General features: G+C 37.8%; 1 protein-coding gene across 7 annotated transcripts in view; it reads left to right on the top strand.

Moving 5' to 3' along the window:
* The window catches only part of SLC12A7 (solute carrier family 12 member 7), a 130036-nt gene that overhangs the window by 57165 nt on the left and 55225 nt on the right, over positions 1–17646 (top strand). For 5 of the 7 annotated variants that reach the window (XM_060774623.2, XM_060774629.2, XM_060774628.2 and 2 more), the window contains exons 2-7: positions 2310–2407; positions 3287–3409; positions 5149–5295; positions 9230–9284; positions 11664–11794; positions 14354–14580. In XM_060774623.2, the coding sequence (XP_060630606.2) occupies positions 2310–2407; positions 3287–3409; positions 5149–5295; positions 9230–9284; positions 11664–11794; positions 14354–14580 (781 nt within the window). The remainder of the gene's footprint in view (positions 1–2309; positions 2408–3286; positions 3410–5148; positions 5296–9229; positions 9285–11663; positions 11795–14353; positions 14581–17646) is intronic. The other 2 variants (XM_060774624.2, XM_060774627.2) reach the window with 1 other exon arrangement.

The raw sequence follows: 17646 nt of genomic DNA, 5'->3' as shown, positions 1-17646 counted from the left end.
GTTTTATGTAGTTTTGGAGATCAAATTAGGTAGGTGACGTCCCCCATTCTCCATACACTGAGTAAACCGATTTCTGGCATTTGTCATGACTCTTGCCAGCATAGCAGGCCTTATGTTGGCAATTTCTTCCTGGATGTTGGTCTTCAAATCTTGTAGGGTCCTTGGACGGTTCACTTAAACACGGGATTTCAAAAAACCCCATAGAAAAAAATCACAAGGGGCCAAATCTGGAGAGCGGGCCAGCCACTCGAAATCCACTCGAAAAGTAGGCCTCAACGGCAAAAGCACGCTCCTCACTGTTCCAACGCATGATGGCGATTGAACTATGTCAGGACAAAACTTTATACTCCCGCCTCTCGAACGAGACCACTAGCGCTCCGCTACGTCGTCAACCAACTGAATGGCACGCATTTTAAAAAAGGAAGTTATGCTGCCTCGCCCTGTATATTTTGGCATCTTTTGGCATTAATTACACTGATATGAGATATTTGAAATTGCTGTGTGCTTCTCATTATAGTTGTGTTGCCAGTATTACTTTTAGTTTTACTTCTAGTTTTAGTTTAATTATTTTTAGTTCTCTCTTTCTGACTTTAGCAAACATCCATAAATTGTGAAAAAAAGAAAGAAATGTTCACCATTCTAAAAACATTCTGCTCGTCAACATCTGGATTATCTACCCGAGTTGCTGCAGAACAGATATCGGATTTGCCTTGTGTCCTATTAAAGACTTAAATATGTAGCTTTATTGTGTTGTTAAGTTTTCATTGTAGGTGTTGACAGTTTTGAAACATTCATAGAACATGTCAAGACAAACACATTAAAGTTTTTTTATTGCCTTGTGGTTTGGAAATGTGTGCAGTGGTGTTAGGCTGGCTTTTATGTTAATAGTGTTCTGCAATAGTGGTACTATTTTTGGAATGAAAAAATGGTTGAAAGGTGTTTTTTCAGTTGGATATGACATTCTTCTTTTGTAATACGTAACAAAAGGAGCCCCCTGTGGCGCAGTGGGTTAAAGCACTGAGCTGCTGAGCTTGTTGATCGAAAGGTCACAGGTTCGATTCCGGGGATCGGCGTGAGCTTCCATTGTCAGCCCTAGTTTCTGCCAACCTAGCAGTTTGAAAACATGCAAATGTGAGTAGATCAATAGGTACCGCTCCGGCGGGAAGGTAACAGCGCTCCATGCAGTCATGCCGGCCACATGACCTTGGAGGTGTCTACGGACAACGCTGGCTCTTCGGCTTAGAAATGGAGATGAGCACCACACCCCAGAGTCAGACATGACTGGACTTAATGTCAGGGGACTACCTTTACCTAACAAAAGGCGGCATCTTGGTTTGCTTTCTCTCTCCTAAGTGTGGTGTTGAATAAGTAGAAGACAGTGCAAGCAGTTGTTTATCATGAGAGCGAGAAAGGATTTGTGTTAAGTTGTGACCTTGCAGTTTCACTGAGAACTGTGAAAGGCCTTTAAATAATAGCTAGGTACATATAAATATATAGAGAGGGGGAGAGATTGAGAAAAGAAACAGACAAGAATGGGAGGGAAGGGAGACAGCGGAGGAGAGAAAATGAGTAATACATTTGTTATGATCAATTGCTAGGCATAGACTAGTTCTACAAAATAATGGAGTGTTGTGCTTCTTCATCACGTTATCTGAGATTGGGATGGAGTGATTTGAGAGTTTATTGAAGAGGGCAGAGTTTGAATGAAGCCAAATGAAAGTACATATGTCTTAATCTTTTGTATGCACATATTCTTTTTAAGCCATATCATAAAAAATAAATAGTCTGTATCATTGGCTTGCATTGTGTGTAGAGCTGTGTACGTTTTAATTTTTGTAAATCTATTTTGCAGCACAGAATGCAAACATAAGCTGCCTTTTGTGGAAAGTGGCTGTATGTAATGTCATGAGGGCTGCATGACAGTAATTTGAGTGTGGAAAAACAAACTTGGAAACCAATAGGAAACAGTGGAAATCAATACTGTTGTGATGGTTTTAGGCTTTTATGAGGAAATATGCCCTATGAATGAAGTTCTTAGTTGTTTGCATGGCATTTTCTTTTATCAGGTTGTTTTGGCACCAAGGCTTGAATATTGTGCAAAGAAAATAAAACAAGTTTATTGGTCAACATGTGTTTGTAAAAACAAATCACACTAAGCTTCCCAGAGTCCATACATTTTGTCTTGTTAAAGGATTACCAAAGTAAAACTTGTATAGATGTGTCACATTTGACTTCATGGATGTATTTGTAGATAATGTTTAAATGTTGTAATGATATCTCTGCTTACAACTGTGGTTTTCTTTTTTCAGTAGGTGATGGGATTCCAAGAGAAAGTAGTCCATTTATCAACAATGCAAGCATGGAGAGGGGAAACATCTATGAAGGCAAAAATATGGCTCTTTTTGAGGTAATTTTAATAATTTAATTACCAAAATCCCTCTTACAAATATTAGTATATGCTTTCTAAAACACTTAATTTGTTTAAAAGTCAACATGTAAGAGCAGTATCCCATATTTTGCCCACCCAACTTTGTTTTCTGTGAAACAGTTGTGAATAATAGGCATTACATGCGTTTATAGAAAGAGAAATATGTTCGATCAGACTGAATGATAAAGTTGTAAATTATTTAGCTTTATGAACCTGTGTACAGTAGTTCAGCTCATAGTATTAAACGTTTTTTAAAAAGCGAATAACGTTTCCATCGACCTGCAAGTATTTATGGTATTGGGAAAAATCCCATCTCAGCTATTATATAGTACTCTGATAAAATAATAATTGAAAATACATTAAAATTTAATATTTTAGAATTTATTGTGTGGACATTTTAGTGTATAGAAATAATTCTGGCAAATTGGATGTAGGATTTTAATAGCATTGACTATTGAAAAGATGGTGGGTCGTATTATTTACCTTTTAATTAAAACAACGCTTTAGATCAGGCCTGCACAACATACAACCCATGGGCTGAATGCGACCCGCAAAGGACTTCCTTGAGGCCCACACACGGGATTGGGCTTCCCCATTGCCAATTGGCTCACTTTCAGCCTGCCTTCTTGGGCAGGCAGGCAGGGAAAGAGGAGGAAGAATGGACCACAAAAAATATTTTTGTATCAGTCCTTTACAAGGGTCAAGCTGTGCAGGCCTGCTTGACATTGACTTTTCCCCACATTACTTGGTTTTTGTAGTAAATGTTACTACAAAAAAATACTATATAATTCTATTTCTAGATTATATTTGCTTTAAATATATCCTTGCCTCTCTTTTTTGTTTCCAAAATACCATCAGGAAGAAATGGATAGCAACCCCATGGTATCATCTCTTCTTAATAAGCTAGCAAACTATACCAATGTAACTCAGGGAGTGGTAGAACATGAAGAAGATGATGACAGCAAACGCAAGGAAATTAAGGTAAAAATGCTGAACATTTTTTCAAACTTAGAATTTTTATGATGTTTACAGCATATTTCTGGCCAAGTTGACCGCAAACTACAATTTAAAGTGGGCCTTCCAACTCCGCAGGTTCTAGATTTGCGAATTATACTGACTGCGGATCATCATATAAGTGTCGCTATTTATAATATCCAGTGCTTTTTTGCTTCTGCTTGGGATCCCAGAACCAAACTCCCAGTGTACTCAGTCCTCATCTTTTTCTTACTTGTTTTCGTGTACTGGAAAGCGTGACAAAGATATTGTGCGTAAAGGAAGCAATTGCTAAAGTTGTAGATTCCAGTGTGAGAGGGAAAGTACTGTATATACTCAAGTATAAGCCTAGTTTTTGAGTCCTTTCTTTAAGCTGAAAAAATCTCCCTCGGCTTATACTCGAGTCAATGTTTTTTATTATTTTACTCTATTATTATTATTATTATAATTATTACATTAATCATTTTACTCCATTATTGTTACATTTATTATTTTATTCTTTATTATTGTTTTTATTACATTTATTATTTTACTCTATTATTACTGTTATTATTACATTTCCATCATTTTACTCTTATTATTATTATAATATTTATTATTTTACTCTATTATTATTGGAAGGATATGTAAACATATTTACACTGAAGAAGGTTAGAATAATGCTTTAATCAGAGGACAGTCTTATCTTAACTTACAGTTTTATTCAAAAACATTTAACCCTACCGATGCCTCAATTAATGCAATTTTATTGGTATCTATTTTTATTTTGGAATTTACCAGTAGCTGCTGCATTTCCCACTCTTGGCTTATACTCGAGTCAATCCGTTTTCCCAGTTTTTTGTGGTAAAATTAGGTGCCTCGACTTATATTCGGATCGGCTTATACTCGAGTATATACGGTACATTTTGATTGTTAGCACATCAGGGCAAATGGCTAATAGCATCTCAGCTTGTTTCTTGAGCTGAAGCTTTGTAAGATTTGACCACTTGTATCACAGATTGTATTGAGACTATGGAGAGAACGGTTGTGGAATGTATTGAGACTATGGAGAGAACGGTTGTGGAACCAGCTTCTCCAAACCTGGCATTTTCCAGAAATTGGTCTAAAACATTGCCACCATCCACAACTAATATAGCCAGTGATCAAGCCAATTGAAGTTGATGGAGTATAATCCATCACATTTTGGATGGTATCAGACACGAAGAAGGCTGAAACAGTCACTGCTTTACAAAAATTAGCTGGTCAGTTACTTACTGAAATTCTATCAAATTTGTTACTTGTCTGATCATGGTCGCATTTATCTGAGTGACGAAGTGAGAGCCACATTGCAATACATCATTGACCCTGTCCAATAGTTTCCTAGTATGCTCTTCATTTCTGAGGCTGATGTGTGAAGAGTATCAAAACGTCTCTAAGGCTACTCTTACATTGTTGTCTGAGAGTTAGTTCCACTTATCTTCAATAGAACTTACTTCTGAGTAAACAAGCAAGGATTGCATTGAGTATTCCTGTGGTTGCATGTCTATCAATTTATTTATTTACTTCGTTTTTTATCCCACCCTCTCTCCCTGATTGAGGGACTCAGAGTGGCAATGAATGTTACTGTTCTGATACCATATTTTTAAAAATGCAGGTTTCATTCAAGGTAATTTGGCTTAAATAGATACTCGAATCAGAAAAAAAAATCCAGTTGGAATAAACTCCAATGTTTTGTCTTGTTTTTTTAGGCTCCACGTATGGGCACTTTCATAGGCGTATACTTGCCCTGTCTACAAAATATTTTAGGTGTTATCCTGTTTCTGCGACTGACTTGGATTGTGGGAACAGCAGGAGTACTTGAATCTTTCATTATTGTATTCATATGCTGTGCTGGCGTAAGTATAACTTAGTGTTTTAAAGTGTGAAATATTCTAGAGAGTTTTTCCCACTCTCTGCTATAACTTTATTAGAAAATTGATGCGGGGGTATAGCAATTTTGGTGTAAGATAGACACAGGTTCTATCCTTAGCAGCAGTAATACTAAAACACACCAGTGAGCCATGTTACATGCAGAAGGGGCATTAAAATGTGTTTTTCTCTTGTCCATGAAGTCACGTCTCTGTTGGAGATTTCTTAACTGATTAAGGAAGAATTTCAAGGGGCCATGTTATCTCCATATTCCAGCTCCCAAACAGGTTTTTTTTACCTATTTTATCACACAGATAACTTCTTAGAAATTGCCTGAGCTTTCTGTGTCCTATCTTCACTGCCATGTCATAGCCAGAGACAAATAGCATCCTGCCAGAATGCATGTTTCAAGCATAAAGCATGATCTCCTGACCTCTTGTCTCCTGCAGCAACATCATTATTATTATCAGCTACATCTTCAGCCAAGTCTGCTGGATTGAAAGCCCTTCGATTTTAAATTCTTTGTTCAGGACCATTATTTTAAACAGTTTGGGAAATAAAATATATATTGATGTTTAGGGTGTACTTTAGGGTGCTTTCTTTAGACTTTTTTCCATTCAAGGGTTAAAAATAATTCTGGAAAATTATTTCCAGAAATCTACTGAAAACAATATGTTGTTTTGCTCTGTTTTGTATTCTTTTTAATATAAGTTTTTTATTATGCATATAAAAAAATTCACACAGAGAAGGAGAACAAAGAAGGGGGTGAGGGTTGTGGATTTCTGCATAGTAAATTAAAACTATATAATTGCCTACTATGCCACCAAGGAAAGGGATTGAGGGGGAAGGGAAGCATTTTATTTGTTATAATTATTACATCTATATCTTCAACTCAAGTGCTATTATACATATCATCTAAAGTTTGCCCTAGTCTATTTTGTCGTACTAGCCCAGCCCTCTCATTATTGTTGAGACCCACTTTGGAATCTTGCCCATTGGAAACTGAGCTGCCTGATGTAATTAGTACTGAACTGGCTTTTAAATTTAAAATATGTACGATTGTTATATTGTACTATGATTATATTTTTATAATGACTTTTTGTATGTGTTTATGTTGGTAATTGCAATGCTTTACCATGCTGGAAACGACCCTGAGTCCCCTCGGGGAGATAGAGCAGTATACAAATAAAAGATTATTATTATTATTATTATTATTATTATTATTATTATTATTATTAAGTTTTGAAAGTTCCATATATCCTCTATAACAAAAGAAGAGCAGATTCTTGTCGTCCCACACCAAAACTGGTAGTCGTGTCTTCCCATACTTTCCAATGTGCTTCTTGTCTTCTCTTTCACTGTTTTACATGTCTTTTATCTAATTTTAACTATTGTCATATCAATCTAAAAATTCAGTTCCATTTGTTAGTAAATTAATATTGTGTAGGTAAGAATTCACTATGCTACATTATCATCTTTTTAAAAAACACTACACAAACTATGTGTCTGTGTGTGTAGTTATGAAATATCTAAATAATAGGACTTGCAAACATTTCTATTCTAATTGAAGAGTATTGATAAGTCAATTATCTAAAGTCTCTTGAATGAAAATTATATAAATAGTACAAAATGTATCTATATACTAATAATACCATTTTAGTCAACAAATTCTACTATGGTCATCTTTCTTGGTTCTTTATAAATCCAATAAATTGTATTCTTTATTTATGTTCAAAAATCCTACATTCAGTGTTGAGGAAATTGAACATCGAAACACATTCTATTTTTTGCCTTTGAAGAGGGCAAGAAGATAAACCTCGTCTTCTCACCTTCTTATAACATTTAGAACATTTAGAATATTCTTCCAATTAATTCTTCATGGATTTCCTTGTTATGAAGCACTTAGTGTGCATAATCTTTATTAAGCTGTTTAACCAAATTATATTATTAAATATTTCATTTTCCTCTCTCTTTCACTTTTATTTGAGATGCCAAAACTATGAAAAAGAGAGGCTAATTCAGAGGGGAAGGTAATCACAAATGACATGAAGATAAATAGGGTCTTACCCAACAGCTGGTTGGCCTGGCCCCCATTTGAATAGTTTCACATTAGTTTGTTTCCAACTTTTCTCACTTTAAATAGCAACATCATTTCTGAACAGCTCATGAGGTTAGGTATTGTTTCCAGTGTTCAGAGCCAACAGACCGAGTTCTATGACTGTGGAGTAATTTGGACTGATTGAGTTGGTATCTTCAAAAATTTCCCCACCTATCCCTTTAAGTGTATTTTAATATTGTCATGCTTCTTTTTGGTTTGATCAGTTTGTGTAACCTTTCAATATATCATTCAACATTATTTAAATAATTCTTTATGATTGAATGCTTGTTAAAAATGTGACTTTTTACTATACTCGCCTCTCTGCTGGCTTATCAGAAATGTTTGCTTTAGGCTTATGCCTTATACAGGGGTTTTCTCTTACTCACTTTCCATTGAAAATGAATAGAAACCTCAGACTTTAGGATATTTAACAGTTCACATCCTTTTGTATGTCTGATACTTAAGCTTCACTGAGGCACTCATTGCTTGAACTTGAAGACATCAGGCTGTTGGTTTCTTTTATGTTTCCTTAGTGAGTGATTTGCAGACATGTAGAACTAAAACACTGGATGCTAATGTTTGGAACTTTGAAAGGAAGAATGAGATGTATACATATATAAATAAAATAATTATCAGTATTTTAAAACTGTAAAATTACAACAGCAAAACAACAGAGAGGAAACAATCAAGGACATCTAATCACCTCCCAACAAAAGATTGCCCTAGGCACTGCCAGGCCATCAAATGCTAATCAAGGTGGTCAGTTGAAACATTCACACCTAGCTCCAGCAGACAAGAGTTCTTTGTCCCACCCTGATCATTCCACAGATCTATAAACCCATTTTCCTAGTTTCAACAGACCTCACTACCTCTGAGAATGCTTGCCATAGATGCAGGCAAAACATCAGGAGAGAATGCTTCTAGAGCATGTTAGCGTTAGCGGAAGTTTTAGCGGACAGAACATGGCCATATAGCCCGAAAAAACCTACGACAACCCGAAATAATTTCATTTTCATACCATATTATAGTGATGAACAGGACATATGAGTAAGGAACGTTAATGTTTTTACACACCAAGGACCCTCAAATTGTACTCTAGATCAGAGGTCCTCAAACTTTTTAAACCGAGGGCCAGGTCACAGTCCGTCAAACTGTTGGAAGGCCTGATTATAATTTGAAAAAAAATGAGTGAATTCCTATGCACACTGCACATATCTTATTTGTAGTACAAAAACCACTTAAAACAATACAAGAATTAAAATGAAGAACAATTTTAACTAATATAAACTTATTAGTATTTCAGTGGGAAGTGTGGGCCTGTTTTTGGCTAATGAGATAGGATGATTGTTGTTGTTGTGTGCTTTCAAGTGGTTTCAGACTTAGGTTGAGCCTGAGCGAGGGCCAGGAAAACGACCTTGGAGGGCCGCATCCGGCCCCTGGGCCTTAGTTTGAGGACCCCTGCTCTAGATGAAAATATATGTGTCTATGTCCAGTTAACACCAATAAAAACGAAACCTTGGTTCCTTTCTCTGTCAAGGGCAATGTATAGATGCACATAATACACACATATTATGAAACAAGAATAAATAGATATGTCTGTCATCACCAATGTATGAATTTGTGTTTATAGGTTCTGAGACTATATCTGTGACATTTTACTTTTGTAGCACCTTGCTGAACACAGGGGCAAGTGTTGGGGTCTTTATTGAACTAGATTTCATTACTTCTGTCAGTCTTGTTACTTAAACTTTTGTAGTCTTTTTTTCTTTTCTTTTTACTGAAAACATTCTGGTAACATTCTTCAATATGTCTTGTTTTTGCAGACTATGTTAACGGCAATTTCAATGAGTGCAATAGCAACAAATGGTGTTGTTCCAGGTAATTAATAATTTTCCTTCTATCATTTTATCCTGAATGATACTGAAGTAGTACTACAGAGTGTAGGTAGCAAGGTATCTCTTGAACTTGTTTATGACAAGAGAGGTGAGTCTGCATCACTGAAAGGTGAGCTGCAGCTACATCTTTTGCCCTTCCTACAATTTTGAAAACCCAGAAACATTGCATAGGATCATTCTTCATCTTGTGCATAGTGATCTTGTCATTTTATAAATGAATAAGACTATATATAAATGCTGTAACGTAAAACCATTTCCCAGATCCTGAGATTGCTCCTGTCTGTCCTTCAGACTTTCTTCCAGTGTTTTCCTATCCTCCATGACTTATGAAAATTGACACAGCAAGTCACTATTACTGCAACACTTTTATCAATCTACTCCTTAGCACTGCTTGATATATCCCTTTTTCTTGTCTTTTTAAAATAATCTGGATTAGCCAATTAGCTAGAGAAGAGCACAGCAGGAGACCTATTGCTGTTGGATTATCTTGGCTTTTTTTAGTTGTCTTTTTCTCAAGCAGTGTTTCAGGTATTGTTTGCTTATAGGTGAATCTTGGTTGAAGGTGTGGGAATCGGGTGCCTGGAGCTAACTGGAGCCCAAACAAATGTCACATTTTAGGTATTGTGCCCTTTAATAATACCAACCCCATAAAGCCTAGCAAGATTGGAAGTATGGCTCAGGCTTTCTTCCCATTTTCATAGATACCAATGGAAATTTATCTCACAAAGTTAATAGTAGTTTGGGGTGTTACATTCTTGGGACTTTGACATAAATCATTAATAGAATTTTCTCTACATGACATGGTCTTCATCTTACTCGGGTCTCCCTCTTTCACCAGACTAGCTTCTATTGTCAGAGGGGGAAGAACACATGCATGGATGTAATTTACATTAACCTCACTGATATTGATGATGATTAATGCATTTAAGCTCTAATTTTCTGGAAAAGTACACAAAGTGGTTTATCTAAAATCAATACAGTGTAAGATAAGATAAAATACAATGACACAGGCAAAACTAAGAAACAAAACCTAGGAAACAAGCAGCGTTTTATTGCCCCAAAACAACAGAATCTAGGATAAATTATTCGATGCTGTGTCCTTTTCATGGTTCAACCAGCTCATGCAGCCTTTAGTCAGAGTTTAACCTAGATTTGATTGGTTAAATTTTGGTTTAACCAAAACTGCCTTCTTTTTTTTTTTTTTTTTTTTTTTTTTTTTTGCTAAGAGAAAAATTATGTTAATTGTACTTTACACCAAGGGACCAGGGAAGTTCTTGTGAGGTGGGAGGAGAAGAAGACATACATAGCTTGGTAGTCCTCTCATTCTTGTAACCATGATTAAAATAAGTTTAAATTATTGGAAGCATTACATATCTTATTCTTTCACAAGCCACCAATTGTGTTACTCAGTCAATTGTTGTGGGCATGACTTAAGTGGAGGAATGTGTAAATGTGAACTAAGGAGTCATGGAGAACACAGAGCAGCCTCCTTATTAGGGCTGTACAGAATTAACTGGCCACTGACTGAAGCTGATTAAAAGGAGGCAGACCTGATATTGCAGATCATCCTTTGTGAGTTCATGTTCTAAGTTCTCAATAGCCCTTTAAGTCATTACTTGTTAGTTGTTTGTGGGACAAAATTGGACCTCTCAGATTACTCTTAGCATGCTGCAACATACAATAACTTGCACTTGATGTTAGTCCTAACTAGAATAGACACATGGAATCAATTGGATTTACGTACATGTTGAGTCACCATAAATAGCTTTAATGAATTTTCTTATGAATAGCCAGCAAAATGCCAACCAATATGTCTGCCATGATATATAGATGAAGGCATAGAAGGGCTGACACCCCTGTGGAGTTTGTTTTGCTGTCTGTGCCCCTGTTCAGAAGATATCACCTCACTTTCTGTCCCTGTGATAATTGGATTTTGAAAAATGTAGCTTGTTGTGGAAACAAGGATTGGTGGTAAAGCTTCAGTGGAAACACCTTTTCTCCATGATAATAAATCTTCCAGGAGTTAATTTCCCTTTCTAGGGGTAGATTTCTCTCATTTCTGGTTTTCTCACTCCCGTTCTTAACTGCAAGTCATTTGTAAGTCAGATGTGTGCAACTCGGGGAGTGCCTGTACTCTGAATTTATGCACCAAACAATGATAAAATAAACCTACCAATGTTGAAATATTTTGCACCTTTATTAAATAGTTCATAAACTCTTTCTTTTCAATAAATAACATTGATTTTCTACCATGTTTCACATAATTTGAAGGTTATATTAATTAAGCAATTTCAACATTTTTGAACATTTTTGGGGTGTTTTACATCATTCCAATGTGTGTTTGTCAATGTTCATTTCACAGCTGGTGGCTCATATTATATGATTTCAAGATCATTAGGGCCAGAGTTTGGTGGAGCCGTGGGACTCTGTTTTTATCTGGGCACCACTTTTGCCGGGGCCATGTATATTCTTGGCACAATTGAAATTTTATTGGTAAGTTCATTACCTTAAGTTTTTGTCTTATATTGAATCTCAATAGTTTTTAATATCAAATCAATATTCCTTCCTTTCTACTTCCTTTCTACTACTTAACCTACATATAGTGGATGGCTATACCATTGGATGGATATATATATATATATATATATATATACACACACACACACACACACACACACACACACACACACACGTACATACGTACATACGTGCATACACACACTCAAATGAATTGTGATTATGGAACAGGCAGGCTTGTATGGGAGAACATGATCCTTCGAATAACCTGAACAATATAATTGATACAGTTTTTCTAAAAATTACAGGTGGAAATCACTACATCAAAGTGACAGTTTGCCCATCTCTTCCCTGAAAGAGAAATTCAGTTTTCAAAAAAATCTGCTGTGACATGTTTTTAGAAGCTAAATTGGGGGTAGTTAACTGTGACACTCGGTTTTTGGCCTATACAGTCTTAGCTTTCCTCTAACTTGCATACTAGTGAGAAAGAAATATGGGAATCAAATGCCAAACATATTGGAAATAATATAATAGTTCAACCCTGGATGTGTTTATCTATTTGTTCTATCTGTTTGCTCACATTGTTGCTCTATTTTTGTTGTTGCAGATTTAATTAGTAGATTAATTGCATAATCATATAATAATCACTAGACATTTCTTGACTTGAGCTGTAACTATATACAGTATAATACGTTAAGTAAGCCTATGAAAAGCCTCACTTTTCCCTGTATTGTGTCACAATAAAATCTGAAATTATCACTGGTTTGTTATTTAATTATATTCTATTTTGGGGATAAATAGTCTGCACTTAATACTGTGTCTTATTATGTTTTACTGCTCTGTTTAATCAGATAAAATTTCCAATCTCACAGCATGTACACATTTGGGATGTGTCTGTGTATTAATACAAGTCACCTGCCAACTTATGGTGACTCATGGATTTCAAAGACATTCAAAAAGCAGTGTGGTGGAGAGAGTAGAAGAGTTTCTGCATCCCATAGGCTTTTCCAGGATGAACTAAACTCTCACCTTTTACCAGTTAAATAATAATAATAATAATAATAATAATAATAATAATAATAATACAACAGCCGGAAGAGTGATCTTGTTTGCTGTGGACTCATCTTGTTGTGTTTCTAATAGTAATTATTGTTGTTGTTGTTATTTTGTTTCTTACCCACCTCTCCTTGTGGTTCGAGAGGGGTCACAACATAGATAAAAACACATAACCATAAAATAGTGGTTCTCAACCTGTGGGTCCCCAGGTGTTTTGGCCTATAACTCCCAGAAATCCCAACCAGTTTACCAGCTGTTAGGATTTCTGAGAATTGAAGGCAAAAACATCTGGGACCCCACAGGTTGAGAACCATGCCATAAAGATTCTGTAAAATACACATATTAAAATGTATTTTTACAAAATACATATTAAAATGCACAAAACTGAGATTAAAACACAAGAAGAGAGTTTAAAATCAACAATTAAAACTGACTGGGCAGGTCTGCCAGAAGAGATAGGTCAGATATATTTTAAAATCTGACATATCATCAAGCTGTCGGATCTCCTCCGGCAGGTTGTGTCACAGTGTTGGGGTGGCCTTTGGGTTACTTTGGGTAATGGTCACTAGTTGGGTTCTGGCAGGCTGGACTAGCTGCCCCCCCTCCCAAGGACCTCAGTGTTCGGGGTAGATTGTATGGCAGAAAGAGATCCTGTAGGTAACCATGTAAAGCTTTAAAAGTCAAATAATAATAATAATAATAAAACCAACACTTTATAGTTGCCCGGAAGCAAGTGGAGTGACTTTAATATGGATGTAATATACTCACTCCTAGATGTTCCTATAACCAATCCTGACTGACGTATGTTGAACCAACTGGAATTTCCAAACTTGGTACAAAGGTAGCGCAATGTAAAGCACTTACAGAAGTCCAACCTTGAGGTTATCAGGCCGTGCACTGCCACCTTTTAAGTCCTCCAAATCTAGGAAGGGGCGCAATTGGCATATCAGCCAAAGCCGGTAGTAAACACTCCTGACTGTCACATCTCCCTGGGCTGACATTTGGAAAGACTAATCCAGGAGCGCGCCCAAGCTGCGAACACAGTCCTTCAGACAGTACTTACTTAGATCCTTGGATAAGTCAATCCTGTTTGGAGTGGGGGTAGGGAGTCAATTTTGAGTAACATTTCTAGACACATACAGTCATTTAAATGTCCATACATGACTCATTCAGCCACTTAGAGCATCCAAATTCTTGTGCTTAGAAGACATAATAAAAAAAGAAATTGGGTTAATCTTTACAGTAAGCCTCAGTTAACACAGTTACTCTAAAGAAAGGGGAAGTTTAGCACAATTGTTCCAAATCTCTGACCAGGCATTAAAAGTATTTTCCTTACTTTTTATCTTCTTTTTATTTGAAAGAATCTAAATATTTGGATTAATCACCTCGATGTTTTCTGGGTATGTTACTTAAAGTATTCAAACTACAAATTGACTTAACTGTGTACTAAACCATGTTTAATCTTTGTTTCTTCTACAGAAATACATTGCGACCAATGCTGCTATTTTTAGTGGAGGCGAGGAGGCCACCTTAAACAATATGAGAGTGTATGGCACTTGCATCCTTGCACTGATGGCCATAGTAGTGTTTGTGGGAGTCAAATATGTCAATAAACTTGCACTAGTCTTCTTGGCTTGTGTAATCCTTTCAATTATTGCCATTTATGCTGGAGTTATTAAAACTGCATTTGACCCACCAGATTTTCGGTAAGTAGAGAAAATATTTGGAATATTTGTGATGATAATTGAAGTATAATTTTAATTTTTTAAAAAATCTGGTTGAGATGTTGAAGCAAAAAAATGGAAATATGTGGTTCAGAAAATGCTAGTCATTTTCTCATTGGGGGAGATAAATTCAGCATGAAGTGTTTTAGGTCAGGCGTGGGAATCATGCAATCCATAGACCATATGCCATCCTTTGCTGAGTCCTGTGTAATGGATTATAATTATAAATTATGTGTGTGTGTTTTTTATCTGGCCAAAGTTGCATCTGCAGAAAGGTATTTCTGGGAGGCAACATTTGCTCCTCTCTGCACTATTTTGAGGCTACATTTGGCAGAGGGACCTTTCAATTATTTTGGTTTAGTCTTCTTCACAGTTTTACTTGAGAGTATTGAAGACCCTAATGCAGCAGTTCTCAACCTGTGGGTCTCCAGATGTTTCAGCCTTCAGCTCCCAGAAATCCTAACAGCTCGTAAACTGGCTGAGATTTCTGGGAGTTGTAGGCCAAAACACCTGGGGAACCACAGGTTGAGAACAACTGCCCTAACGATTGTGTTATCAAGCTCTTCAGAGTTTCTTCAATCAACACACATTGTTTTCTGCATCTCTAAAACCCACAGTTATTACTTTGGCAACAAATATGAGTACAGTCTTTCTTTCTCTCTCTCTTGCACTACAATTGTTGAATGCTTGGGTTGCCTATGCAGTAGGGAGAGGTCTGATATAGCTTAGTAAAGGATCACACACTGTAATTCTGTTTGTTGTTTCTGGGAACTTTCTATAGCTTTCACATAGATTTTCTCAAAGGAGGGATATTTAACTCATTATCTTTTCTCTCTCTTTCACATCCCTCATCAAAATTGCAAGTGGAACCTGTAAAAGTTATTGCCATCATAATTAGAGGCCATAATGGCTTGTTGATTCTTTAAGCTAAACTGGTCCATTCCTATTTTAAATCTACCCCCTCAGTCCCTGGGAATTGAGATATTAACACACATAATAGCATCTATTTGATGGTATTTTCATTCCCAGTTGTCTTATGCGGTATTGCATATTCCTGGAAATTTAACCCAAACTCAATTAGCTAGCATTTCTGCTTAATCTGTTGATAAATGTTGCCTTGTAAGTATTATAGACTACGAAACTCGCAGTATATACAGCATGTATTTATTTATTTATTTATTTATTTGATACACTTGTATACCGCTAATATCTCAGCCTGTGCGGCGACTCATTGCGGTTTACAACTTGTTAAAATACAATAGTCACTTAAAAATATAAAATAAGATATCAAAATACAAGACATAAAACATACATAGTATGAACATACTTAGTATCGGGCCACCAATACAAGTCGAAAACATCTCATAGTTAAAATCGTAATTCAGTTCGTTATCCTTGGTTGCAAGTCCATGGTCAAAAATAACCTTACATCGGAAATTAGTTAAAAACTTGCTCGAACATCCAAGTTTTTAGATTTTTCCGAAATGCCATTAGCGAGGTGGCTGATCTTAGTTCAATAGGGAGGGCATTCCAAAGCCGGGGGGCCACCACAGAAAAGGCCCTATCTCTCGTTCCCGCGAGCCGCACCTGTGAAGCAGGCGGGATGGAGAGAAGGGCTCCTCCTGAAGATCTTAGGGTCCTGGTGGGCTGATAGGCCAAGATACGTTTGGATAGGTATGTAGGGCCAGAACCGTTTAGGGCTTTAAAGGTCAAAACCAGCACTTTGAATTGGGCTCGGTAGCTGATCGGTAGCCAATGGAGCTGGTACAGCAGAGGAGTTGTGTGCTCCCTGCGCCCTGCTCCTGTTAATACCATGGCTGCCGCCCGTTGGACTAGTTGAAGCTTCCGGGCCGTCTTCAAAGGCAACCCCACGTAGAGAGCGTTGCAGTAATCAAGGCGGGATGTAACCAGAGCGTGGATTACCGTGGCCAAGTCAGACTTCCCAAGGTACGGTCGCAGTTGGCGCACGAGTCTTAACTGTGCAAATGCTCCCCTGGTCACCGCCGAAACCTGGGGATCCAGGCTCAGCGATGAGTCCAGGATCACACCCAAACTGCGAACCTGTGTCTTCAGGGGGAGTGCGACCCCGTCTAACACAGGCTGTAACCCTATACCCTGTTCGGCCCTGCGACTGACCAGGAGCACCTCTGTCTTGTCTGGATTTAATTTCAATTTGTTCGCCCCCATCCAGACCGTCACAGCGGCCAAGCACCGGTTCAGGACCTCGACAGCCTCCTTAGTAGCGGGTGGAAAGGAGTGACAGAGCTGGACATCATCTGCGTACAGATGACACCGCACCCCGAAACTCCGGATGATCTCGCTCAGCGGCTTCATGTAGATGTTAAACAACATGGGGGACAATATTGAACCCTGAGGAACCCCACAAAACAACGGTTGTGGGGTAGAACAGGAGTCCCCCAGTAACACCTTCTGAGACCGACCCTCGAGGAATGACCGGAGCCACCGCAAAGCAGTACCTCCGAGGCCCATTCCTGCGAGGCGTCCCAGAAGAATACCGTGGTCGACGGTATCGAAGGCCGCTGAGAGGTCGAGAAGCACCAACAGGGACACACTCCCCCTGTCGAGCTCCCGACGGAGATCATCCACTAAGGCGACCAAGGCTGTCTCGGTACCATGTCCCGGCCTAAAGCCAGACTGCGCCGGATCTAGATAATCCGTGTCTACCAAGAATGCCTGGAGTTGTGAGGCCACCACACGTTCCATGACTTTGCCCAAAAAGGGAAGATTGGAAACAGGCCGATAGTTTACCAATTGAGTGGGGTCCAGTGATGGTTTCTTCAACAGCGGTTTTATCACAGCTTGCTTTAAGCTGGCTGGAAAAATGCCTTCCCGAAGGGAGGCATTAACCACCACCTTAACCCACTCGGCCAATCCCCCTCTGGCCTCCTTTAGAAGCCAGGATGGGCAGGGGTCTAGGATGCATGTAGTAGCTCTCATTCCTCCAAGCACCTTGTCCACATCCTCGGTTTGAACCAATTGAAATGAATCCATCAAAATCGGACAAGCAGATGCTCGTGTTACATCCTC

The sequence above is a fragment of the Anolis sagrei genome, chromosome 4 (assembly GCF_037176765.1).
Source record: "Anolis sagrei isolate rAnoSag1 chromosome 4, rAnoSag1.mat, whole genome shotgun sequence".
In the NCBI taxonomy this organism is placed as follows: domain Eukaryota; kingdom Metazoa; phylum Chordata; class Lepidosauria; order Squamata; family Dactyloidae; genus Anolis; species Anolis sagrei.
Note: the sequence above shows the minus strand (reverse complement) of the source record. Positions and strands in the feature narration are given on the sequence as shown.